The 24,348-nt window shown below is 44.8% G+C and overlaps 3 protein-coding genes and 1 long non-coding RNA gene across 4 annotated transcripts in view; 2 read left to right on the forward strand and 2 right to left on the reverse strand.

Annotated features, from left to right (window-relative positions):
- LOC115598369 overlaps positions 1-9,955 on the reverse strand; it is a 34,203-nt gene extending 24,248 nt beyond the window's left edge. The window contains exons 1-2 of the long non-coding RNA XR_003987600.1: positions 9,896-9,955; positions 7,384-7,473 (exon numbers count right to left, since the gene is read on the reverse strand). This is a non-coding gene — a long non-coding RNA (uncharacterized LOC115598369). The remainder of the gene's footprint in view (positions 1-7,383; positions 7,474-9,895) is intronic.
- LOC103538363 (ferritin light chain) lies at positions 6,809-9,703 on the forward strand. The gene is made up of 3 exons (XM_008504720.2): positions 6,809-7,093; positions 8,214-8,360; positions 8,888-9,703. Exons 1-3 carry the CDS (start codon positions 6,911-6,913, stop codon positions 9,389-9,391), a joined length of 834 nt encoding a protein of 277 aa, XP_008502942.2. The 5' UTR covers positions 6,809-6,910; the 3' UTR covers positions 9,392-9,703.
- A 1,198-nt stretch (positions 9,956-11,153) lies between the features above and the next one.
- On the reverse strand, positions 11,154-14,737 carry LOC115598406. The gene is made up of 3 exons (XM_030451540.1): positions 14,222-14,737; positions 11,406-11,498; positions 11,154-11,294 (listed from the first exon to the last, which is right to left on the reverse strand). Exons 1-3 carry the CDS (start codon positions 14,735-14,737, stop codon positions 11,244-11,246), a joined length of 660 nt encoding a protein of 219 aa, XP_030307400.1. The 3' UTR covers positions 11,154-11,243.
- Positions 14,738-14,772: 35 nt separating this feature from the next.
- MYOD1 (myogenic differentiation 1) lies at positions 14,773-18,269 on the forward strand. Its single transcript, XM_008504719.2, has 3 exons — positions 14,773-15,507; positions 16,946-17,024; positions 17,591-18,269. Exons 1-3 carry the CDS (start codon positions 14,947-14,949, stop codon positions 17,845-17,847), a joined length of 897 nt encoding a protein of 298 aa, XP_008502941.1. The 5' UTR covers positions 14,773-14,946; the 3' UTR covers positions 17,848-18,269.
- The last annotated feature ends 6,079 nt before the right edge of the window (positions 18,270-24,348 follow it).

Genomic DNA, 24,348 nt, shown 5'->3' on the forward strand with positions numbered 1-24,348 from the left:
GAGTAGTTTTCATCTGAAAGAACAACTGAAGTCAGATGAACCTGATTAATCCAAGACAATGGCAAACCAAAATGGAAACAACTTTCCACCACACAGTTGATCTTCAGTCAATGTATTTGGCTGTCTAGAGTATTTCTGTGTAATTCTATACAAGAATTATGGTTAATAATCTTACCTAATCCTGGAAAAGGATGAAATACTTTGACACACTTTCAAATTCTGGGAAGGCAGCAGGGAGCTGAAGAAAAGCAATCCACCTTCTTACCACTTGGTACAGAAAAAGTCATTATATTCATTATTCAAAATATGAACATCTGCATTTACACTGTTGAACAAGTTTTGTGTAGTGCTGAAACCAAGCTGCTCATTTCACCCATATTCATCTTCTGCCATCATTGACAGCTGATTTCCAAACATGGCCAGACACCCGTTCACATGGCAGGAGCCAGGAGACATTCTTGCATCCTGAATCAGGATTTAGCAATGCCATGTGCCAAGCCCTAGAAGCATGCAGAGCATTTCCAACTGAACACCTGTAGAAATCCCATTTCCTGATAAGGAGAGTCCTCCAATAGTTGGTTTTTTTCTTCTTCTCTTAGGTCATGCTGTCATGAAATATGGCCTGAAAAATCCTTTCATAGCTACATAGGGAAATGTCCTTGCTTAGCATTTGTCACTCCTATGGAGGGTCAGTGGCAATCAGCAGAGATGAAAAGCCTGGCTGATGGGATATGACCAAACCCATGCACAAGAAAGGGATACAAAATGGACACACAGGTTATCAAAGAATCTGGAAGGACTCTGGTACCTTTATTTGGTATGGGTAAGAGGAGAGAACCTAAGGAGTCACATGAAAATTGGTTTTAAGACTAAAAGTGACATATAGAGGCATAGTCAAAAGAAGAACAGGTACACACCTAAGGAAAGGTCCCTTCCTCCAAGAAACCTGCATCTGCATCCTTGTCCTGTCCCCTTCATTCTAACCCTGGATTGCTACTGTTTTATCTCTGACATGAGCTATTTGTGCCCCCTCCTCAAACTCTGCCTGCTACCTCCCAACCACCCACATCTCTCCATGCCCCCACAATGTCTTCTCACTCTCTATTGCCCTGACCTTGCCCCCTGTGGCTGCTTCACAACCTCAGATTATCTCTGGTTTTATTTTCTTCCCTTGCCACTGGCTTCGGCACAGGGAATCTGAAGCCAAGCTATCACATGTACCAGGCTCTCAGCCTGGACTCTGTTCAGTGCCCAATCTCACTTCTGCCAGGTTGCTCATTGGAGCTGGAAATCAACAACTCCACACACTGAGCAACTGTGAAACACTACCAGCCCCCAAAACTTTTCACACACCACATATCCTATCTTCAACTGGCAATGTAAGTTTGGCAGTTTAGAGACCAAGCATTTCTCATGGCCCAACTGGCCTTTAGTGGTCCCTCAGCCTCATTTTGGGACCCAATGTCCACCATAGTGCTCTGCAGGCTCAGTGCATGCAGAGTGACTGCCAATATTTCTCATTTCCATAAAGAAATGGCAGAACAACATTTGTCTGCTGGGTACAAATGGGTATAAAATGGTATAAAATCAGGTCTCTGTGGCATACTCTCTTTTTTTCTTCCTCCTTGATGATCAGTACTTCCTCTGAGTACTTCTGGGCCCTTACAGTGTACACTCAAACAGCTGCTAAGGCTGGATGAAGCACCTGCTCTCAGCAGCAGCAGCTGGAGTTCATTTTGGGTCCAAAGGGCTGAGGCCAAGCAGGCTGACCGCATGTGCACTAATCCAGTATCATCACCAGCTCCACCAACAACAGGTGCCTCTTTGAAGAGGGAGGAAAAAACTATTTGGGGAGAAATCAGAGCTTTATAAAGGACATTATGGGCCACGTCCTCAGCTGGTTCATGGTCAGTTAAAGTACTCTCTTGAAGTTATATGAGTAATGCTTGTATAGATCAGTAAAAGATTTGGCCCACTCTCACTACTGCTTCTCTTCTCTTTTTTGATTTTCACCTCCTCTTTTTGATTTGCTCTGATCTTCCCTTAAAAAAAAAAAAAAAAAGAAGAAAAGAAACCCTCCTGTCTCTTGCTTCAGTCCAAACAGCTGAAAGTCACAGGGTACATACACCAGACTTCAACATCTCTACATAGGTAACACAAACTTACTGTTGCCTGACAAGATGTGGACCTCAGTCCTGCATGAGTCCTGGAGTACAGATCATGAGAATGCATCAGCAGGAACAAGGGTGATCCCATTCTGGAGCAAATCAAACCAAACTCCATTAAGGTCCCTTAAGAGAACTCTTTCAGCACAGTTATCATAAAGATGGCCATACACTTGCTCAGGCCAGTGGCCCACATAGCCCAGTGTCTTATTTCAGTGTGTGGCCACTACAGAATGATATGGGGGACAGCACAGTAAGATCCTGACAGAAACACCTATTGGCCAGATTGGCTCCAAATAAAACCTTCTTCTCATCTCATTTTGCTACAAGTTGGTTTATTATTCAATGCATGTAAATCTATCAGGTCCTTCTTAGTGTATTGCTGATATATGTTTGTATTAATGGAAGTGTCTAGTTTTTTTCTTTTCTGAGTCCTGCCATTCTGAGCTCCAAAGATCAGTTTCAGGAATTTGGTCTCACTCCTTGTAGTTTCTGTTGTGCCTGTTTCTAGAGAGCCTGGAAGCTCTCTGGAGCCTGAGAATGAAATTGGATTCACAAGGTCAGCACCATAGAGCACTGTGAAAACCACTGCTCACACAACATGACCAAAAGCAGGCTTTACAAATGCATGTCAATGCACTTTTAGAGGAAAACATGACCTTGCTACAAGCTGCTCATGAGAACTGGTCACAGCCTTCATAATTTTGTACTCCAGAATTTGTTTTCCTGAACTGTACATCTTTTAATTCATGACTTCATGGAATTTAGATTTATTTCACTTTTCTCTTGTAATCATGTCTCAGCTGGGTTATATCACAAAAAGAATCAAAGTGGAGACAGTTGAAGGAGGAGAGCTGGTGGTGAGAATAGCACAGACAAAAAAAACAGGGTCTAGCTAACTGGCATTTCACCCACAAGTACACAGATCTGTAAACTGTACTGTGTTGGCTTGCTCATTGAAATAAGTCTCCAAGAATTTCCCTTGACAAACACTGCAGCACAGGCCAGACAGTGCCACTTCCACACCAGTGAAGAGACATTCACACAACCACACAGGAACGTCCAGTGCTAGAAAGATATTTCAGCTGCTGTGGACTCACAGATTCCCTTTGAGGCTTTAACCACAGCTCCAAAGTTGGAAAACATCAAAGCACATATAAAAATACAAAGATGGGAATATTGCACATTTATGCATCAGTTTTGCCCATATGTAAGCCTGAGGGAACCACATGGCAATTGCCACTTTGCACACTTAATACTGAGCAGTGTGGATACCTGTGTGCTACTGCCCTTCACAGCAAAAGCAATAAAACACTCCTAGAATCTGACAGGCACAGAGCTCTTCCTAACCCCTGAATCCTCTTTGCAGCTTCCTGTCCCTGGGCACATTTCACACAGGCCAGCTGCACAGGATTTATTCAACTGGTTTTGGAGTATCAAAGCTAGCTTCTTTTTTTTTTTTTTTTTTTTTCCTCAGGCAGGCACTTGGTATGCAGGATTTAAATCAGAAAAAAATGTTCAGTGAAATTTTTAAACATTCCAGACAGTAATTTCTAAATTTTAAAACTTTTAGCAACTAGAGGTGGAAGTTTAAAAATAAAAAAGCGTTTCACTGCATCACTGTCAGTAATGCCATTTTGTCACAAAGCACAAAGGCCAGAATAACTAACTTCCCCAAACTATCAATTAATGGTCCTGACTGCCTTAAGTGATAAGGGCCAAACACACCCTCAGTGACACCTCATCTTTCTAATGAATTCAGGAGAATGCCCAGTTCAACAAGTGCTGGCATAAAGACACTAAAATTAAAAAAAAAAGACTTTGCCTGGGACATACTTGCCTGGTTGTGGATGCCTCATTCTGGAAATGTTCAAGGCCAGGCTGGATGGGGCTTTGAGCAACCTGGTCTAGTGGGAGGTGTCCCTGCTAATGCACAGGAGTTGGAACTGGATGATCTTTAAGGTCCCTTCCAACCCAAACCATTCCATGGTTCTATGATACTGCCACAAGACTAGAATCTAACACCTAACATGATATGATTTTTATTACTTACTTGACACCATTAAAATGGAATTAGGTAGAGAACAATAGGGTAAGAGATACCCTAGGGAGTCATGAGACACCATGAAGGACAGTATTTAGATGGTCTATAAGGGGTGTTTTGAGCAGAAAGCAGCAATGAAGGGTCATTTGTCAACAGAACTAGAAGATGACTAGAAGAGGAATTACTTCAATGGAATTTAGCACAGCTTTTAAGGTCTGAGTGAAATTATCTTCTCTTCTGTCTGATTCACCACCACTGAATCCATATTAACATAAAAATTAAACATTTAGCTGATGAGCTATCATATTGAAGTTTCAAACACAGAGCCTTTTCATATTAATTTCTCAAGCAGTTTCTTTTAAACTTTGAAAGGTTTCTTGTTCAAACAAGAACTGCAAAAAGGGTTCATTCATTCATTCATTATTTTTTGGTGAATACAGAAGCTAAAACACTTAAAACAATTTCCTTTTAACCTGCAATCATCTCACACAACTCTCACCACATCTGTGGCTTTAATTTCTGCTCTCTCAGGTCAAACAGTGAATGGCACCAGTCAAGCCAGGAGTACCCACACTTGAGAAACAGGTGTTCTTGGTTCTAGCAGGGACTCAAGGAACATTGATTATCAGTACCATACATCAGCAAGAAAATAAATGGTTTCTGGATCTTTATCCCTTGCTCATGGTTTACTACTGCTAGCCCAAATATTCTGAGTATGTCCAGAGTGCATCTGCTCATGCTCACCTCAAAGAGGTAGTTCTGCTGCTCCCTCAAGAGTCATCTAGAGCACAGAGTGCACCTCCCAGTTCTGCCTGGAAGGCATTACCTGCAGTCACTGATTTCAGATGGCACAGACTGTACAAAAGAAGGCACTGCCTTTTTCAGCATGTCAGGTCTTATTTTCTCTTTTGTCCAAATGTAAGTATGGATTCTTACCCACAGCTGTGGAAAGGTAGAACAGAAAGTTAAATTAATAGAAATTATTGCAGAGTTCAGGCAGTTTGAGATTGCACAACTCCCTTACACAACTTGTTGTCTGGGGTGCAGCACGTTTTCAGAAATTCCACAGAATCCCCTTAAATTTGCTCCAGTGCTGAGACACAGTGGCTTCAACCTGCAATAAGTGACAGGATACGCTGTGGACAGACTGAAAGGATGAGTCTCCAGTTTGATGGCCCATGCTTTTTTTATGTGGCTTGAAATAAAAATTGCAACATTTCAGAGGGCAGTTCATTCTAACTTACCCCTAAGCATAGCCTCCTTAAAAAAAATCAAACAGTATCAACCAGTACAACTTGAAACTACCAGTGCACTTACAGAAGTATTTATAGAAGAACCAGAGACTGAAGGGACAAGTATCATGCTGCTGACTAGGCTGAATCTTGCTCTACCCAACTTGTTTGGTTTTTTAATGGGAACTTAGCACACTTTCACATTTTATTTGCTGAAACTTCTAGTTTAACTTAACTATAGAATGAAGAATCAGAAGGGAAAAATGGACGTTTACAGTAAAGAGGGCTGAATAGCATCAGAGAGAAGCACTGAACTAGATGTAAGTTTCTAATCAGAGATTTTCTCACATCTTTACATAACTATTCACATTCAATGTGCATTCTGTCCTGGGCAGTCACTTCCAATAACAATTAAAATGTGTAACAGAATAACACTGCTGCTGTTAGCATCTTGGATTTGTGGAGGACTGGTGTGGCCTGCTAGAAAAATCAGGATGGCACATAAAATTAATCTTACCAAACAGAGTCACTGAACAGAAAATCCTCAAATTAGAAAGGTGTTGTGAATACTTCCACTCCACTGCCTTGGGCACATCCAAGGTAAATAAATGCTCAAGCAATAACATGCAGAGCTCCATCCATATGGTAAAGCAGTTAAAAAACTCAGAAAAACGTACTTTGAAATCACCATAGAAACTGTGGATTATTAGTTACTAAAATCAGGTGGTTGAATCTGCCTAGAAAGGGATGGTTCAACACATTTTTAGTGCTAAACAAATAATATTAATATTAATATATAATAATAATAATTTACCCTGTAGCCAAGACATATATAGATAAACTGTCAAGCTCCCTGGACTTTTTACTCAGATTGCTCTCTCCACCACCCCGTCTGACTGCAAGCTCAAGCTCCCATCAGCCGCTCCGGCCTCGGCTCTGCCACGCTGCACTTTCTCCCAGCGCTTGCTGTTCCAAGGGACATTTCAGTGTGGGCATCCCTGGCTACCGCCCGGCACGCAGGCTGTGGAAATGCCGAGTCACGGCTCGGCCCCGGCAGAGGGGGAGATGCGCTGGGGCGAGGGCCGAGGAACCGCGCTGCTTCCCGGGCCGGCACCTGCTGAGTGAGGGGCACCCCGCGGGTGCTCTCCGCATGGGAATAACCCTGGAAATGCAGACTGCACCGCCCGGGCTGCGGCCGAGATGGCGCAGGGGGACGAAACTCGCCGGGCGCAGGGAGCGCCCGAGCTCCCTACCCACGGACACGCATGAAATGGCGCCCCCGCCCGGCTGCCACCCCTCCCTCCCCGTGGTGTTGCCGGCGGCGAGGGCGGGCGGCCCCACGCACTCCCAGCCGGCGTGGGAAGAGAGGGAGGCGGAGAAGGGGCGGCCCGGAGCCGCCGTGCGCGGCAAGGTGCGGCCCAGGTACCCGGGATATATCAGGAGGCGCGGGGGAGCGGGTCGGTGCCTCGATGGCGGCCCCCGCCATGGCCGAGCCGCGCTCCAAGCGGCCCCGCGTCACGCTGCCCGCCTGCCCCGCACACCGCCAGCTCCCCGGCAGCCGCGTCCGCCAGAGCTTCCCGCCCGCCGTGGAGGAAGGGCTCTGCGGCGTCACCGGCGCCCTGCTGGAGCTCGCCTACTGCCTGCAGGCGCTGGTAAGGCAGCGGGACGGGGCCGGGGCCGGGACCGGGAGGAGGAAGGCTCCGGGAGGCGGCCGAGGGCGCAGCAGGGATCGCTCCGAGCCCGAGCCCGGACAGCCGCCCCGCACCGGGAGGAGGGGTACGGGCATGGCCGGGGTCCGAGGGAGGTCCCGCCGGCGCTGCCAGGGGTTCAGGAGGGTTTGAAGGAGCGGGGCCTGCCCTGCCACTTGATCCAGCGGGATTTAGGGGCTCACTTCGCAACCAGACCTGACTCGGCAGCTCCGCGCCGCTGCCTGCGCGCTTACCCCGGGGCGGCCGCTGGCAGCGCTGGGACCGACGGTGATGGATGAACCGGGCACTCCGGTACTTCGGGTAACTCCCATCTAGGGCTACACCTGTGGAAAGAGGGACAGGAACAGGGGCCGGTAAAGCTTTGGGGTATAGCTTGGGGGTGTTATTTTCCCCAAAGCTTTGTCTGTAACATAGCGACGTGTGGTTAACTGGTGATGTAAGAGTTTGTGAACGTTGCCATTCAGGCTGAGTTTGCAGCTCTACAAGCGAGAAAGCTGGACATGGATTAAAAAGTTACCCCTGCTACCATGTTACATGCATGCCAAAATTGTTTCTGGCTACACATCAAACATTAATGCAACATATATTTTAACAAAGCCATTAAAGTAAAAAAATCAAAATTATCAATGAGGTCCCTTCTGATAATAGTAACCATCCATTGAGAAGCAAAATAAGCTATATTCAATATAAGCCCAGGATCCTTTGATTGAGGTTGGTGTTAAGTATCAAATAAAAATTCAAGTATGTAGTAAACCCTTCACTGTTAAACATGTGGATTAAAGTAATATTAGTGATAGGTAGCTGGGTGAGATGGAGAAAAGCTCAATTATAAACTGGCTATGGATAAATATTAAAGGACAGGACTTCTGGTAGAAGTAGAGAGGTTTTTCATTTAAGACTGCTACTACCTAATTAATTGCAGAAATTTGAATGAAGCTCTTCAAAGTGATTGTGCCAGTAGACCAGCTTCCATGGGAAGGGTCTCCTGAGTTCTGATAAAGCCATACACTGATGCAAGTGATTTGGCCCAGCAAATCTTATCCCTTTTTTTTCATGTGCTTAGGGTGAATATTTTGACCAATCACATGTGGCTCTACCAAATGTTTCAAAGTTCTTCTTACATCAAGCTCTGGAAGAGAGAAAAGCTGCAGAGGCTCTGATGAAGTATCAGCAGGAACGAGGAGGCCATTACTGTTCTAAAACCATCCAGGTATGTAGTAGGCAGCAAACTTTCCAGCAGTTGCAATGGCAGTAATTACTCTTAACTTCTTGCATCAGATGATTGGTACTTCAAGTCTCTGCATTCATCCACTATTAGATTTCCAAATATACTTCCCTGTCATATTTAGTGTACATGGTTTTGTTCTTGATTGTGATGTTCAGAAACTGTCAGACATACAGTCCTAACTCTACATAGTTGCTCTCTATCCCAAAAGATTATGAACAATGATCCCCTTTTCTTTCACTCAGCTGAAGACTACTGCTTCCAGTGTGTTGTCAGGGATTATGAGACTAATTTTAAAATATTTTTAAACAGCCTGCTTGTCTCCTTCACATTATAGAAGCCTAGAAGCCATTAGCACCTAAGAAAGGTGGGAGAAACATCCAACCTGGGGCAGTAGTTGATATGTTGTAGCACAGTTCAAGATAGAATATGAACTAGAGAAGCTGCAGGAAACCATCAATGAATACAGCAAGACAAGGTGTTCCTCTAAACAAATGTCACTCTCTCTTTAGAAACCAAACTGTGAGCATGTGGTGGGTCTGATGAAAGCCCTGGAATTAGCAATGGCTCAGTGGAAAACGATGATCCGCTATTTTGAAGAGCTTTATGCCCTGAGTATTGAACATGCAGATCCTCACAGTGCAAGCACTATCAAGAAACAATTCATCGGGCCCCAAATGCAGAAGATCAAGATGATGGGAGATCTGCTGACCAATGCTCGCAGGCTCGACTGCTCCCAGGATGGCAGAAACAGCCTCGGGGATTACTTCATGGACCGCCTGCAGGAGGAGTTCAGAACAGGCACAGAGCCCGAGTGGAGGCAGCACTGCAGCCCCTGCCCACCTCCCCAGCAGTGTGCAGGAGCTGCAGAGAGGATGAAGAGACCCCAGAGAGAACCTTCCCTGCACAGAAATGGCGTGGGGCCAATCTATGCAACCATCCACTGCATGGCCACACTGCCACACTGCAACCACGGGACAGGAGCAATGGGGAAGCAAGACAGGGAGGGACTGTAACGCTGTGGCTGCTGCAGGAGGCAGGGTGTTCTGTCCTGATTTACACCTTTTTCCCACATCTTCTGTTAAGTAATAGCTCCAAATCTAGCCTATACAGTTATATTGTTTAAAGTACAGCAAGACTCCTAGTTAGCTACAGACATGTTGCAGACTAATGTTGCAGACATTGTCACACTTTTATCTATGCAGTGCTTCCTAGCATTTAAGAATTTAAGTCTTTTTTGTCTTAAATTGTAGTCAGTGCAAATTATATTTAACAGATAGATAACTTCTGTTAAAAACAAACAAAATGCAACTTTAGTACAAGAAAACTTTTTTATGTGGCAGAAAATCCAAAGGTTTAGTTTTGTATAAATAAATATTTTATATTCTTAACAGATATTATGCATTACTAACAGGTATACTAACATAATGAACTTTTTAAAAAGATTTATTTTAAAATGAAATTTTCTTATTTCTGTCATAGTAGCAATTTTAAATAAGTAAAATAAATAATTTACTTACCACCCAGCTATTTCTAGTGGTGTACTCCAGGATGAAGGATGCAAACATTTCTTCAACAATGGGAATTGGCACCACCACATTTAAGCCCTTTACTTTAGCCAGCTTGGTCAAAGTTCAAAGGTGTCCAAATTCCTTCCATTCATCTCCTGCAGTAGTGCCTCTCTTTCTGGGTGCTTGGCCACCAAGGTCACCTGACAAGAGTAACTGCCCAGATCAGCTGCCAGCAGCTGGTTGTTTTGGTCATTGTATACAGCATTTTTTTATGCATTTGGGGTTTGCTTCATTAAAAGCTTAGCTTACACTTTTATGCAATATTGTAAGTGATACTCCTATTATGCTTGAAAATAAATTCAGCTCAATGTTAAAAAGGGCACTCTGCATCACTGTATTCCTCAATTTACTACACAGGCATGCTAGTATTCTTCTACAAGGTGAATTGCATATGTATGCAAAGCTACACCAGTACTTTACTACTAAGAAAGTTGCAGAAAATGGAAAAGTAGACCACAGAATGAAAACAAATTCCAGAAAGCTGCAGTAAAATAAGAACACTGCACACTGAAACACTTTCAGTAAATGCCTTTATACAGGGCTGCAGCTCAGTGGCCATTTCCACAAAACTGTGTTAGCCCACCTACTTTCTCTTGACGTTGTAACACAGGACAGACCATTACAGTGCTGATGCTTTCCCAGTGTTTCTCTAAACATGATGCAGCTTGGCAGGGGGTGATGGTGGTGGCCACTTTAAACCAAGCCCTGTATTATTCTGTAGAAATACTGCAGTGTACCACTGGAATAGCACGAAGCACTTCTAACAACATGCTACATTTGCCTGTGTAGAGATGGCTGCTCTCTGATAGAGCAGTAGTTTAAAAGATATTTCCATCTGGGCTACATTCCATCACCCATCCTCATGCTGAGCATACCTTATTCAACAATTAGTTCCACTGACTGCAACTCAATATGAGTAAGAGCAATGGAATCCATCTCTCTCAGTATTAAAATATACCTCACCAACTATGAACAGAGCAAAGCTACTCACTGAATTATTAAATAGCGCCATATGAAACCATGTAAAATACTACTGGCAATGCTTGATCTACTTTTACAAGTCTTTTCTTTAAAAGTTGGTGAACTTCTGAAATACAGGTGCAGCCTTCTCCGTGGTTTGCAGCACTTAAGACTACCTTTTACCTTAAATGAATTCCAACTGAACAAAGAGCCCAACATTTAAATTTTTCAAAGCCAGTTACTTGCCTTTTTTCCTGAAAGGCTGCCACATCTGTTTCTCAGAAACTCTTCTCATATTCATCTTTGTAGGCCAAATGTATCCACGCTTTCTCAGATTTTAGGTCTTTCTCTCTTTTCCAAAACACATTCTGGGCCCTCTGGCCCTATCCTATGAAAACAAAAAGCCAAATGAGTCAGTTACTGTAGATGAAAACACAATCTGCTTCTGCTGAGAGGGCACACACACTTGTAAATGTGATCTCAGACTTTTTAACAGTACCTTTCTATTGTGTATAGGATGAGTCTGTCCATTCTTCTCAGCATAGGAAGTACAATCTACCTTTACCTTCTCAAGTTCCTTTTTAATCACACCCTGAAAGAAAGGAGATGAGGGATGAATGTGGAACAGGTTGAAGAGCAACAACACTGAAAAACTTTATGAAGTCTCTCTCTGCTGAATGTTTCATACACACACTCTGTACTATCAAAGCAATGCCCAAACCATCCAAATACACAACCTGGCGCAGCTCAGAACAGCAATAGCAGTGCCAGTACCCTAAATACAGCATCCAAATGGGAAGCTCTGGAGAGACTTAATCTTCAGTGAAACTATGACCTAGAGGCTTCCAAACAGGAATTACCAATGGCACCCTAAATGCTTGCCATAAGTACAACCTTTGGTCCATGGGATCTTGCTGCTGCCTATTGTCAGAGTAAAAAATTCACTTTAAGTCTCTAATCATACTGTCCCTAATCCTCTCCACTAAAGCTACACCAAGTTGAGAAGAACACTACAGGATTTGTTGTTTGTGGGATGTTTTTTCTGGCTCCACCATCCAAGGCAACTTCTGGACAAACCCATCTTTGGGAATAATACTGAAAAGTGAAAGTTAGTTCTGGTGGCAGCAGGAGGGAAAGAGTCCTCAAGGACACTTTCACTGGAAGATTGCTCTGAGCAGAATTCACCATCTGGTCATGGCCACCTCCTGACTTTTTCACTTAGGTGAATTCATGCACTTAAATGTTTTCCTGAGCAATTTTTGGCAGTCTCTTTGTATTGTTTGTCCAAGTCCCAGCATTTGTTAACACTTTGCCCAGGGTAATCACTACGTGCACAAGTCCCAGAGTGCCTTATCCTGGGGTAACCTAGAAAAACATAGTGGCAGAATACACTACAGGACTGCCTTAGTATTAGGTGAAAGTACCTTTTCCACAAAGGAAACCAGAGCTCTGGAGACACCTTGTCATGAGTGGGTCACACAGCTAGCACCAAGCCTTGATACCTGTATTTATATGGTCAGGTTTTACAGCACAAAAGCTATTTCTCATTTATACTTATGCATTATTGTATACCTAGAACTATTTCAAATGCAAAATATTTTTACTTTTTTAATTGTTCAATGAAGAATTTTTTAAAAATAAATCCATTCATTCCTTCTGGATCAAAGGGTCTCTGTGATAACAGTGAAGTGTTTCCACATGTTTGCTACTCTGGCTCTCAGAAACAGCTGGAAGATAACTTCTAAGTGTGTAAGGATGGTCAGCAGCTGATCTTCTTGGCATATACCACTTTTCAGCATTGGATACAGTAAAAGAACAAAACCGTACATAGTCTAAAACATACCTTTTTCTTTAAATAAAAATTTCATCTTTTAGAGATAACAACAGAACGTGACTATTAGTTCTGACCTCTGTACTCAAAGTTATTTAAATAGTAGAAAATGAGAGCTGAAAATCGGGAATTTTTGCAAAAATCAAATCATGTAACAGCAAAAGCCACACCAAATTCTGAGAAGTTGTAGGCACAGGGATAGGGGCCCAGGTCATTGATGGATGTGTTTTACTTTTCCACGTTGTCACTTTGGTTTTCACATTCCACATTTGTCAGCCCCACTGAAAACAGAGCTTTGTCTTTGATTTTGAATGAGTTGAAACGTCACCAACATTTATAACTGCAGAATAGAGATTAATTTTAGCTGGTGGTACATTAAAAACACACATATCTATTTTAATCGTGAAGTCAGTGAAATCACACAGATTAATTGAAGTGTTTCCATACCAGAAAAAAAAAACCAAAATAACAAAACAAAAAAAACCCAGAACACCCCAACACGTTTCTAATCTCAAATGATAGTACAAAAACACAGTAAAAACTCCAGCACCCTTGAAATGTTATCAAAACCCATACGATTTCTTCAAGGTCCAAACTCTGCCACTGCTAGCTACCTGTTCTTACGGCTGCAATGACACTTGTAGCAAAATGCTGCTTCTTAAGGGGAAGTCAATCTTCCGAAAGACTTCAGAAGGTAAACAGAGACCCGAGTTGGGAGAGGAACAGAAATACAAGTTTATACATTGTAACTCGTGTGGAAAGAGCCATTCGCTGCAGTTATATCAGTGTAACTCAGGCCTCAGCTCTTCTCCAGCACAGCATCATTAAACCATCCCTGCACTGTGTGACTGGAGTACAAAGACTTCTGTGACCGGTGTGGTTGCAACCTGCTCGGTTCTTGCCAGCTCCAGACCTCACCCTCCCACACAACTTTTTGCTCAGAGGTCAAACTGTTTCTGTGCCTGCTCTCGAGTCTTGATGAACGTTTTCCATTCTGCTACAAATCCCTGAACCGCACCGGGATTGGATGTGAGCAGGGACACCCCGAGTCCTGAGAAAAAGGCAAACACAGCGCAGCAACGGGCCCTGGAGCGCATCCGCTTGTTCTGAGGGGAAACCTCCTTCCCCAGAGGAGACCCGAGAGACATTGCCACGGCTCTCCTGGAGCGGTCCGCTCTCTCCCTCGCCTCAAAACCCGGTGGCCCCTCGCCCTCCTGCGAGGGTCCTGCCCCCGGGACCTGCCCGGTACCGCCCCTGATATCCCCCGGTACTCCCCCGATACCTGCCCGGATCTGAGGCAGCTCCGTTCCCGATGAGGCCGCGGTTCCCCCTCACGCACAGCGCCCCCTAGCGGCCGCGCCGCCCCCTTCCCCGCCGCCTCTCCCCGCGCATCCGCTGCCCCCGCGCTGTCTCCGGTCCCGGCCCCGCCGCCCTCAGGTGCCTCCCGCACCGCCCGCCCTCACGCACGCCGCCAGCGCAGTTACCCTGTGGCCGCAGAGCCCCCACAGTCGCGGGAGGCGCGGAAACTTGCCCCGGGGCGGGGGTTTCTTCCCTGGGATAAACAAGCGGAGCCGCTGCCGTACCTTGCCCAGGGTCGGGGGGGCGAAGCGCGCACCGCCCCCGACCACCGGCCGGGCCGCGCAGGGAAATGCGCTGCAAAAAACCCTGGCGCCGCCGGGAGAAGCGGGGGAGCACCGCTGTGTCCCGGGACAAGGGGCCACCGGCACCTTCGGGCAGAGGGGAGCCTTCGTTCCCTGGCTGGCTGGGCAGGGCGGGCTGCTTACAGCGAACCAAAAAAAAAAAAAAAACAAAAACCAAACCAAAGCGGGGGCAGTGCAAAAGATAACGGTGCAGCGGAGCGCCAGCGCCGGCACCGGCTGGCGAGAGGTCGGCAACAGCCCGAGCGCCCCGACGGCGCCCGCCGCCCTCCCCCCCCCTCCCTGCTCCGGCCACCCCCGCCCCGCCCCATCCCGACCCGCCGCGCCGGGGGGCTCCGCCATAAATACGGCCCGGAGTGGCTCTCCGGGAGCGGCGCGGCTGGCAAGGGGGTCGGCGGCAGGAGCAGCCAGCGCTGGGGGCTTCTCCCGGGAGAGGGTGCGAGGACCTCTGCTCCCTGCACCCGCCCGGCCGGTGGCTGCCGCTGAACAGCCCGAACGAAGCCCCCTCTCTTCTGATCCCGCCACTGACCCCCTCTGTCCCCGCTGCCCCCATGGACTTACTGGGCCCCATGGAGATGACAGAGGGCTCCCTCTGCTCCTTCACGACCGCCGACGACTTCTACGATGACCCCTGTTTCAACACCTCGGACATGCACTTCTTTGAGGACCTGGACCCCCGTCTGGTGCATGTGGGGGGCCTGCTGAAGCCTGAGGAGCACCCACACCACCACGGGCACCACCACGGGCACCCGCACGAGGAAGAGCACGTCCGAGCACCCAGCGGGCACCACCAGGCTGGGCGCTGCCTGCTGTGGGCCTGCAAGGCTTGCAAGAGGAAGACCACCAACGCCGACCGCCGTAAGGCCGCCACCATGAGGGAGCGGCGGCGGCTCAGCAAGGTCAACGAGGCCTTCGAGACCCTCAAGCGCTGCACCTCCACCAACCCCAACCAGCGCCTGCCCAAGGTGGAGATCCTGCGCAACGCCATCCGCTACATCGAGAGCCTGCAGGCCCTGCTGCGGGAGCAGGAGGATGCCTACTACCCAGTGCTGGAGCACTACAGTGGGGAATCGGATGCCTCCAGCCCCCGCTCCAACTGCTCGGATGGCATGGTGAGTGCCCCAGGGAGGACACCCTGCCACCGAGGCACCTCAGACACTGTCAGTCAAAAACTGTGCGGGGCAAGACACCCCTTCCTACCTTTCCCGTAGCAGCTGCCTTCCGTACCTCTCCAGGCAGAAGACAAGAGTTGTTTCTCAAGCCTTGAGTGGGGTCCCTGCATGCCAGGATCTCTGGAAAAGAAGGAAAATTTCTTTACACGCTTTTTCCCCCTGGGACGTTAAGTCAGACAGGTCCCTCAGTGTTCCCCAGGGGAGCTAGGGGAGAGCTGCTGGGAGAGCACTTTGGAAAGAGGCCTGGAATAGGTGCCTGGGGGCATGGTGGGGTCTGAGCCCTGCCTGTGCTCCCATCGCTCCTGGGGATGTTTCCATCTTCTGCTGTATCATTGTCTTTGAATTCTGCTAAGGACAGCAGAGAGGAAGGTCCCTCCCCAGGTCATGGTAGTTACAGGGCAAGAGTCTGGGTTAATTTTCTGCCATTCATCATGGTAACAGGATGAGGGGCTAAGCAACAGGAGTTGTTTTTCTTGTCCTTTAAGAAAAAGGTTTTTCTCCTCTCACTTCATACTCTCCACAGACATACACTGGCAGTAGGAAGATCTTTCAGTCCTGTTTGTATGATATGGGAAGGGGAGAAGAAGGGTGGATGGCAGGGAGGATGTCTCATCTTTTCACTGGGCCTATAGCCTCGAGCTCTGGTCTGACTTGGGTGGTGGGACATGGTGTGACATGGTGACTGGCACACAGGACAGTTGTCTGGGACAGGATCTTGGCAGCACTTTAGTATCTGAGATTTTTTTTTCTGTGCTCTGGTGGAGATATTCATTACAGAGTTGAATATCTGTGAATATGAGATAGTTGGCAGATTGGAGAGACATTTTACACAAATGATTCCTCCTCAAAAGACAGCCTTTTTTTGTCAAAAGAAGTAATTTCATTGTGGATTAAGGTATTGGAAAAAAATATACTGGGTCCATGTTTTGGAGCTTTTCCTGGGCAAAATGGAAATGGGAAGAAAAACTGTAGGAAATAGAAAGGGACAAAGGCAGGATAGAGGCTCTTAAAAAAGGAAATTGTGTTTGGAAAAACATGCAAAAATTAAATGGTGAAAAGACTCACTCTCCTCTAGTGTGCCCACTGTAAATTGAAGATATGTGTAGGACAGTATCTGATGGGAAGACAATCCTCAACTCCTTTGTAAAACTAAAAATATTTTTTTCTTTGGAACAGCTGTGCCATGTAAAACATTCTGGGGTGAATCCCCTTCTAGCTAAGTTCTGCCTCATTCAAAGAAACCACAACTTGATGGTATTTCAGCCAGGACTGGAATGACACCACACACTAGGGACCAATTCATAAGATGAGATTTACTGGGATTTCAGTAAATGGTGTCCCCAACCACAGACCTCATTCAGATTGCTCTCCTTTGCAGATGGAGTACAGTGGGCCTCCCTGCAGCTCTCGTAGAAGAAACAGCTATGACAGCAGCTACTATACAGAGTCACCAAATGGTGAGTATGTGCCCTGACTGCTGGAGGCAGCAAACGTGTCCATGGCTTCTCCATTCCCAATTGTTTAGCTGACTCCAGCTTGCCTGAAAGCAGAGGAATCTGCCTTTTTGGCCAGCAAGCTATTCATGGTAAATAGAAGCACTGGGTTTCCTCTAGATATATTTGCAAACAAGGGGATTTGTTACAGCTGCATTTCCTATTTTGCAAATATAACATGGATAAGAATTTATTTCTCCCTGCAACTAATTTTCAGTGTTTTACTGTGTTTTGCATGAATACTCTTCTCTCATTGATCTCAACTGCAGATTGATTTCAAAGCTTCCCTTCCCTTTCTGTGCACTGAAGTGAAGCCCTGGATCCACCAAAAGTAGCACAATTTGGTTGGGTCTCTCTTCCATTTTGCAAACTGCAATCTCTTTTCTGATAACTGGCATCCTTCACCAATCCTCATTTCCTCTGAATCCTTACATGCTCTCACATACATACTGCTTGCCAACTGGAGTCTTATGAAAGAACTACATTCTACTGATGTTGATAAACTGATCAGCTTTTTGTCTGCTTTTTAGATCCAAAGCATGGAAAGAGTTCAGTTGTTTCCAGCCTTGATTGCCTCTCCAGCATCGTAGAGAGGATTTCCACAGATAACTCCCCATGTGCTGCACTGCCTCCAGTGGAAACTGTTGCTGAAGGGAGTCCCTGTTCTCCCCCAGAAGGAGCAAGCTTGAATGATAGTGGAGCCCAAATCCCTTCTCCCACCAGCTGCACCCCACTTCCCCAGGATAACAGCAGTAGCAGCAGCAACCCTATCTACCAAGTACTATAAAGTCCAGCTGGAATGCACTTAAAAAAATTGATCCTTTCAGCCACACTCCAAGATCTGCCTTCTAAGACTGAAAAGACTTCTCAAGACTTGTTCCAGTTTTAAAATATCACTCAAAATTCCTTCAAATATATAACTTTTCAAACCTGTATTACTTCAAATTACACCGAGTTATTTATTGGTTGTTAAACTAAAGTTATTTAATATGCCTAGAGTTAAAATTGTATACCATGAAATGGCCAATATTAAATCTGGGCTTTGGGGAATATGAACCTGGCTCTTGAGTGCAGAGGAAAATAGAAATCTACAACAGCAGTGACATGACAGATCTTTCTTGTTACTCCTGTTCTGGCCAAAATAAGGTTGTGGACCATTTTTTATAAACTTTTTTGTATAATTGTAAATAAGAGTTGCTTTGCAAAAAAAAGGGGGGGACAAAAAGAAAAAGGAGAAAAAAAAGAAAAAGGAAAAAAATCAAAAACAAAATGGGAAAAAAATATTTAATATTGCTTGGTTTGTTGTGTCAAACTTTAACTTTATATATTTATACTACGTGGTTGCCAAGAATGTTTTCAGCAGTATCTAAATAAAGACCCTTATTTATAAAATCTGTGGCATTATCTTGACTTTCATTAGGGCTTCTAGAATTACCAGTGCATTTAGGAGTGGTATCAAGCTCACTGCCTTGGCAGGAAGAAGATACAGGCTCTGATTCAGCAAAGAAACCAAGAACATGAATCAATTATTTTGTACAATTATGTTGCTGAAAAGGGGTCTAAATCAAGTCTAGCACAACACAGGTCACCATTAGGGAGATTTCTAAGGTAGATAAGTGTATTTCTCTTCCTCCCCCCCAAAGTTTATAATTATATTATAGGACTTGTTCTTACAAAGATGGGTCAGAACTAAGAACCATAATAAATTAGACTCCCCAGGTTCCATTGCAGCTACCAAAACCTGAAGTCCTGTAACAGTATATCACAGGACCAGGTACTACATTCTTGAAGGAATATTCAGATATTTTCATTCAAGTTCTAATTTTCAAGTGTTTGTACCATGTTAATAAATTGTCAGGTATTAGAAACTAACACGAAGGATTTTTTTTGTCACAAAATTTGAGGTATACATCACAGTTTTCCTCAAGTTCAGGTTGGAATTTATGCCAAAGATAGGCAGTGTTAATTTGGATTTGAACTTTACACATCTCTGGCAGCACTACTCCAGGGATTTACTTCTTGTTTAGAGCCTCTCTAAAAATAACTATTGGGCTATGTTTCATTCAGTATATATGTGTAACCTTGTAAGCTTGCCACGAAACTCAAAAATGTTAAGCCCTGAGCAGGTTGTCATTGGTAGGTAACCATCAGGGCATTTCTCTGCTTTTAAACAAGGATAACCAGCAGCTACAGCCAATGTGAAACATCCCATTTCTTGTCCTAACTCTGTGATTTGTAGATTTTGTTCAAGCATCAGAGTAAAAATAAATTTTAAAATTTACAAAACTTCCCCACAACCCTTAAAACCAACCCAGGTATCAACTCTTAAAACTATGACAGATCAGTCATTGTATTCTCTTCTAGGTGACAGAGAGGAGATTTGTGCAGCTCTTACCTCTTAAGCAGGAAAAAGAGGGAACAGCTAATTCCATGGGAATGTTTCCCACTCCTTCAGTCACAGGGTCTTGGAGATGCATGCTCCATGGAGAGGACAGGAGTAGTGAGTGACCTTGGGTCAAGCAGAGCAACACACTTGCTTCTCCTTCCTCCTGTGGCTGAGGTGTGCTCCAAGCTTGCTGTCTTATCCAAAGGCAGGGAAGGCAGTAGCCATGGAGATTCCTTCCTCATCCATGCTCTTGTGACCACAGTGGATAGTAAAGGGGCTTTGAGGCACAGAACCACTCTGGGGAGCAGGCCAGGCTCCCACAGATCAGAAGGGACTTGAAGGCAGAACTGGTTCCTCAACATCTTCATCCAAGTCCAACTTTAAGAAAGTCGCTCATTGATCTCACTGTGGACAGAGAACAGCCCAGTCCATAAAAGTTCAACTTACCCCTTTTGCTTTCCCTTTAAAAATAAACATTAAATTAACTTGAGACTGTGCTAATTCACACTAGCATGGATCAGGAGGGTCCCTACTAAAGTCAGAAAAACACCCCAGGTTAGTGTGAAGCCTATTAGCACTAACTTAAAACAAGTAAAAAGAGACAGAGCCTCACCAACCTATGCCTCACACACCCACAGTAACATTTTTACTGACACTTGACCAGGCCCACAATTCAAAAGATCAAAATACATTTTTGTGAAATAGTATAGACTTTGCCATCCCCACACCCTGAAGCTGTTAAAAGTATTAATTTTACTGTCATGTAAACAGCACCAAAGAATATTTTACCAGCTTAGGCACTACAGCAACTGTACACATACTGGCAAGCATGCAGTTCATGCTCAGTGCAGCACCCTATTTCTCCAAGACACAATAAGTTATACCTGGCTGTGAAGCTGGCACAGCACAGTGGACACAGTGGACATGTTGAGCATGTGCTCAACAATGTACATGCAGTTCCATGTAAGTCATGTATATTGCATTTCATGGCTTTATTTTAGCAACCTGAGTTTCCACATACTGATGTTAATGTTACAACAGAGAACAAGCATTTAGCACATCCAAAAATAGAAGGATAGATGGATAGAGAAGAAAAAAGCATTCACAGATTTCCTATGCAGAGCCCATCTTTTCCCCATTGATGTTAGTGAGAAAAGTCCACTAGAGTAAGGCCAAAGGGTGTTGGTGCTGATAAATACACATTTAGGTAACAACTATATTTATTTTTTAACTTACAGAAGGAAAATATATTCCCTGTCCAATTTCTTCCTATTTCCAAAGGAAGAGATTTAAAACAAATGCCTGAAGATACTTCCTTGTGTATGAAGAGGACAGTGTGTTACTGACAGAAGTCTATCCCAGTCTATGAGCACATATTTTCAAGATGGAAATGTCTGGATTCAAACTTTGGTTTACTTCCAACAGTGACAGGGAACATAAGCACTACTGGGGAACAGATTCAGGATTGATGCAACAAACAAACTACAAACTCTAGTTCTTATATTTGTCTCCTGAAGGTGTATTTAGGGCTGAGCCTTCAAGAAAATCTGCAGTCTGACCTGATCTACAGAGACACTGCAGCATGGGCTACAGACACAGGACAAAAGGCTGAAGCCATCAGAATATAGCACACAGGGTCCAGCTCAATATCCATAGAATCACTGACCCATTTCTATCACAACCCTTCCAGATATGCTGAACCCCCAAGCACAACCACACCACAGGCATTACAGCTCGCCTGGTCTTGAGAAGACAAATCAGAAACTATTCCCATATCAATGCTGAAAATCTACAGCACTTCCAAATGCAGAGCTGACAGAGCCTGTGATAGTAGAAGATGGTGTGAAGGTCATTTTGCATAACTTGCATACAGCAATCTTGGCTTTCCTAGCAGTAGGTGAAGCAGTCTTCACACAGTGTACAAACCTTTGGCAACACAATCTCCATTCAGCATGAGTGAGAGAGTGTGGGATGAAGAAAATAGACTCACATGGTGAACGTCCTGGAAATCATCTCAGGAGGCAGAGCTGAGTACCTCATGAAGCACTACTTACTAATGCTTCTCAGCTCCCCATTCCTCAGCCTTTCAAAATCACTTGTTTTCCAGTAAATCTGTTGAACACTCATGGCTTTCTCTCCTTGATCTATGCAGGATGCTCCCTGCTCAAAAAGTTTGTTGCATGACTGCAGATGTCATTAAGTGGAAAACAATGGCTCTCCTTTCAATATTGGAGGTTTCAGGGCTAAAGAGGGTGAGAATGGTCCCTAGTGTAATACAGAAGAGCTTCAAGATAGCCCTCTCCCACACAGGTCTCATCAGGAATTAGGATCATATCTGATATAGAGCAACCTGGGCCAGCAGAAAGAAGGAACCAAGAAATTTTAAAACCTTATCATTGTAAGCTTATTAGTGAAAACTGACCTAGCCTGCAACCATAGGGTGATTAAAATCTTCAGGCTTTTTCCAAAAATAGTGAGCATGGCACTGAACTCACATTTTCTTTCCAAAATGTCAATAATTCTTATCTTCTACACGCATTTTAGCAACATCAACAAGTGTACTATCTTATCTAAGACTTGATGAAAAACCCCACACTCATCAAAAGGGAGGCAAATAGTGTCTATGAAGTGTTCTACTATTTATAAAAAATTTATTAAAAGCTCTGAGAGACAATAACCCCTGCAATCAGACTGAGAGAGGCTGTGATTGTGGTTGGGCTGTTGCTGGTTTTTTGGCTTGGAGTCAGATTTGCTGAAAGGTGCAGAGTCACCTACTGCTGCAAGCCCATGGATGTAAAAGGGGGGTCTTCCGATCTCAAGGGACCAGATCTGGAGTTGCTGGATAAAATCCTGGCACTGGTGAACCCCTCTGAACCCCTCCTCCAATCCACCTGAACTGACCTCGAGCCACTTTTTTGGTCCCACAGCAGCATCTGCTGGACGAGACATAAATTACATACACGGCTTTCTGAAATGGCCTCTGTGAATTCAATGTTCTTTTTCCTCACCTTTCTAAAATTTGTTGGTAGAGACACAGAAAAAAAATTTCACAGTCTTCAGTAAACACCAGGAGCCCCCCACACTAGAATCAGCAGGAAAAACATGTTGGAAAAGCCAAATTTTTCCCTAAAGAGAGCCTTTTATAGAGTAAAAAATGTGGAAATAAATGGTTTGGGGATTATTACATTACAGCACAGATTTTGAGGTACCAATGATTTCCATAAAAAAGAGAGACAAAAGAACAGATAAAATAGAAGAGCTTTGAAGGCACTGTATGAAAGCTGTGCTGTGACCAGTGGTCCAGTATGCTGCTTACCAGAAGGAAGCCAGGGCACATAGACAGGAACAGGAGATGACAGAGGGACCATGATGTGATTCTCTGGTTGCCAAGTCCCTCAGTGGTATTCAAATCATCTCAGGATGCATGGCAACCCCCACCTAACATGCAGGACAAGATGAGAGACAGTCTGATATTACACATTTGCAAAGATCATTTGAAGCCATGCAAGAGAAAGGTAAGAAAGAGTAGAGGTGCCATACCTAAAACTCATCTGCTCAGTGCTTCCTTCCTTTCAGATTGCTGCTTCGCTTCTGAATCCTAAAACAAATGCTTTTGGCTGCCACAACTGAAAGACAAAACCTGGAGAACTTGTATTTTATCTGTGGCCTGGGCTTTGTGCTGTGTGAGGGCAGGAGGATCCTCATGGTTCACTGAGGACTGCTGTGTGCTGAACTCTGACTGCTGGGTCAGGCTGTTTTTTTCAGTGCCAGTCCATCACATTTGGGAACAAACTTCTTGTAAAACACATTAATCCAGCTTGAGACCATTTTCTCACACGTGGCTTTGCATGAAGTCAGAGGTTTCAGCTGTCACTGTGGGGCACTGGAGACAAAAGTTTTCTTTTTCATGGGCTGGTTACAGAGCAGAGCCAGTGGGCCTGTACTGGTGAAGCAAAACCTTTTTGCTGCGAATGTCTCTACTTGGTTTGCTGTCACCTGGAGGGTTCCCGAGGCTGTAGCGCAGAGAATCCCCGTGCCTGTGGTATCAAGAGGCAGATCTGATCGCTCCTTCATGCAGTGCCCTTGGAACAACATTATCGGTACCACAGAGACGTGCTTGCTTTTCCGTTGTCAGGCCACTGGAGGGCAGCATTTCTATTAAAAAAAAGAAGACAGGAACATTACTTCAGTGCAGACGTACTTTTTTTTTTTTCTCCCGCTAATTTTTTATATGTAACTCTTCCTTAGTCCGGGTACAGGATATCATTTCATACCAAGACAGCCGAAATTAATGAGCTGAATTCCTACCTAGTGTAAATGCATCAATCTTGGTGGCAGCTGACATGGTATTGGCACCCTTATCAGCTGGAATTATCACAGAAAAACCAAATTCACGGCTTGCAAAGATGCATTTCTGTGAAAAACAAGAGTTTTGCACCTGTATGTCAAGCAGTCCCTGTGAGTTGCCTAAAGGTGGTGAGGATGAAGACCAGCTTAGAGCAAAGTATTTACACAACAGGGAGTCCTGTTCTTCAAGTGGGACACTAAATGCTCCCATTACAGACATAAAAGCATAGGAATACAAATGTCTGCAGGGAGGAACGTGTGTCACACTGGTCACTTCATTCCTTTTGGAAAGGAAGCACGGTATGTGCTGAGCAGGCATGCTCTGTGCTCTCAGAACCTGTCCTCTACACAACTAAAGCCTTGAAGCAGCTTGCAGTGTAAAGGCAGCTGCACGAAATGCAGTCCCCAAGCACGCCTTTCAAAAGCTTCACAAATGCCAATTGAGTTAAGCAATATGCAAAAAGCAACAAAGTAATGTGCCTAATTAACAAAGCTAGAGTTGAAACCAGCCATTTTGTTTGAAGTACTTCCAAAAAGGATGTTAAATCTAAAGGC

Source organism: Calypte anna, chromosome 5 (genome assembly GCF_003957555.1).
Source record: "Calypte anna isolate BGI_N300 chromosome 5, bCalAnn1_v1.p, whole genome shotgun sequence".
In the NCBI taxonomy this organism is placed as follows: domain Eukaryota; kingdom Metazoa; phylum Chordata; class Aves; order Apodiformes; family Trochilidae; genus Calypte; species Calypte anna.

Excerpts from the sequence above, each read along its gene's own strand:
- LOC103538363 (XM_008504720.2), top strand. The coding sequence starts at position 6,911 with ATGGCGGCCCCCGCCATGGCCGAGCCGCGCTCCAAGCGGCCCCGCGTC. Across the intron at positions 7,094-8,213 it reads CCTACTGCCTGCAGGCGCTG|GGTGAATATTTTGACCAATC; the intron begins GTAAGGCAGCGG and ends TCATGTGCTTAG. Across the intron at positions 8,361-8,887 it reads ACTGTTCTAAAACCATCCAG|AAACCAAACTGTGAGCATGT; the intron begins GTATGTAGTAGG and ends CTCTCTCTTTAG.
- LOC115598406 (XM_030451540.1), bottom strand. The coding sequence starts at position 14,737 with ATGGCGGAGCCCCCCGGCGCGGCGGGTCGGGATGGGGCGGGGCGGGGG. Across the intron at positions 11,499-14,221 it reads GGGGGCTCTGCGGCCACAGG|GGTGTGATTAAAAAGGAACT; the intron begins GTAACTGCGCTG and ends CCTTTCTTTCAG. Across the intron at positions 11,295-11,405 it reads ATCCTATACACAATAGAAAG|GATAGGGCCAGAGGGCCCAG; the intron begins GTACTGTTAAAA and ends TTGTTTTCATAG.
- MYOD1 (XM_008504719.2), top strand. The coding sequence starts at position 14,947 with ATGGACTTACTGGGCCCCATGGAGATGACAGAGGGCTCCCTCTGCTCC. Across the intron at positions 15,508-16,945 it reads CCAACTGCTCGGATGGCATG|ATGGAGTACAGTGGGCCTCC; the intron begins GTGAGTGCCCCA and ends TCTCCTTTGCAG. Across the intron at positions 17,025-17,590 it reads CTATACAGAGTCACCAAATG|ATCCAAAGCATGGAAAGAGT; the intron begins GTGAGTATGTGC and ends TCTGCTTTTTAG.